Genomic DNA, 1,646 nt, shown 5'->3' with positions numbered 1-1,646 from the left:
TACACGCTTGTGTTTTTTTGTATTATGAGCTTTTTAAAATCTCTCATATTTTTGTTTCTTTGTAGTTGAGTGTTTTTAAGCAGAACCCACTACCACTATTATGGCTATGAAGAAGATGATGGGCCACGTGTTGTGCTTACTGCCGTTTTTCCTGTACTGCGTATGTGGAAGTGTGATGGCTAGTTATGATATTATGCATCCTCCATTTCCTGGTGGTCCTGGTGGGATTCTTCAGCCTGCTGTGCCTGGTGGTGGTATTCTTCCTAAACCTGTAGGACCTCCCATTGGTGGAATTCCTGGAGGTGTTAATCCTCTTCATCCTCGTCCTCCTCCTGGTGGTGTTCTTCCTGGTGGTTCTCATGGTGTTGGTAGATCTCCTCTTCAGTCTCCTGTTGGTCCTCTTGCCGCACAACATGGGCCTCACTCGACCTTTGCTGCTCATCGAGATCCATGTGCTAATCCTGGTGTGTCTTGTCCTGGTGGTGTTCCTGGTATGGTTGGTCCTGTTCCTGGTGCTAATGGTTTCCCAAAGACAATTCCACCTCAGTTACTTCCTCAGCATAAACCTGGTCCTGCAGTTAAACCTGCTGTTCCTGGTCCCGCTCGTCCTGCTGGTCTTGCCGGTTCTCATGATTCTTATGGTATGCCTCTTTCACCTCAACTTAATGGTGGTAATATTCTGCCAGGAGTTGGTGCTGGTCAACGTGTTGTGCCTCCTGTATCTAATAAGCATGAGAAACATCCTGACGAATCCAAGGGTATTACTAAAGGTGATAATGGTAATGTTGTTACTGAGAAGAAAGAGGACAAGATGGCAAAAGTGGTGGAAGGAGAATTGGGTGAAAGTTCACAAGGTCATGGTCGTGGGAATAAACGTCAACTAGAAACTGTCCTATCTCCTGTTTCTCCTGTAAAAGGTGTTAGTATCAGTCAGCCTAGTGATGACAGGGCACAGAAAAAGGAAATAGATTCTTCTGACAGCAACCACAAAGGTGGATCAGGTGTGATTGGAACTAAAGGGCAACAAGAACAGATAAAGGAAACCACACAAGGTCATCAACAAGATAATCACAATACAGAAACAAATGTCGCAGGAAGAGCAAGTACAGAATCCCACGTTACTGCTGACTCAAAACCACATTCTACTACAGATGCATCACCTAGTGAAATAACTCAATCTGGTCTATCTACTGATGATTCAAACACACTAAATAACACGGGTACAGATCCTAACAGTACCACTGATAATGTGACAACTACAGAGAACGAATCAACAAATGGTGTGGCTACTGTGGGTGTATCAGCAGAAGGGAACACCACAGCGAACACGACCTCTGTCACTCTCAATACCACCAGTAACGAGGTATCAACTTCACCTACCACCAACACCACCACCAATACAATTCCTCCTATCCCTGCAATCAGCAATAACACCATAATGCCAAATTTAAGGGGTGATGCAGACAGCAGCAGCAGTATCAGCAGTTCTGTGTGGGTGCGTGTGCCACTACTGATTGTGGTTACACTGGCCTGTATTCTTGTGTGTTGATTGTGTGGTGGTGTGACTCAGGTCATCCTTTGTTTTCTCTTTTCTTCTCTTTCCATACATCCCTACAGTTTAACTAATCTTCCACCTGTTTGGATTT

General features: G+C 44.7%; 1 protein-coding gene across 1 annotated transcript; it reads left to right on the top strand.

Moving 5' to 3' along the window:
- Window positions 1-100: 100 nt before the first annotated feature.
- Window positions 101-1,549, top strand: TM35_000031690 (uncharacterized protein; the record flags this gene model as incomplete). Its single annotated transcript, XM_029021936.1, has 1 exon — window positions 101-1,549. The coding sequence occupies one exon, from the start codon at window positions 101-103 to the stop codon at window positions 1,547-1,549; it is 1,449 nt and encodes a 482-aa protein (XP_028886482.1).
- Between the last annotated feature and the right edge of the window lie 97 nt (window positions 1,550-1,646).

Source organism: Trypanosoma theileri (assembly GCF_002087225.1).
Source record: "Trypanosoma theileri isolate Edinburgh chromosome Unknown TM35_Tth_3_V1, whole genome shotgun sequence".
NCBI classification, from domain to species: domain Eukaryota; phylum Euglenozoa; class Kinetoplastea; order Trypanosomatida; family Trypanosomatidae; genus Trypanosoma; species Trypanosoma theileri.
Note: the sequence above shows the minus strand (reverse complement) of the source record. Positions and strands in the feature narration are given on the sequence as shown.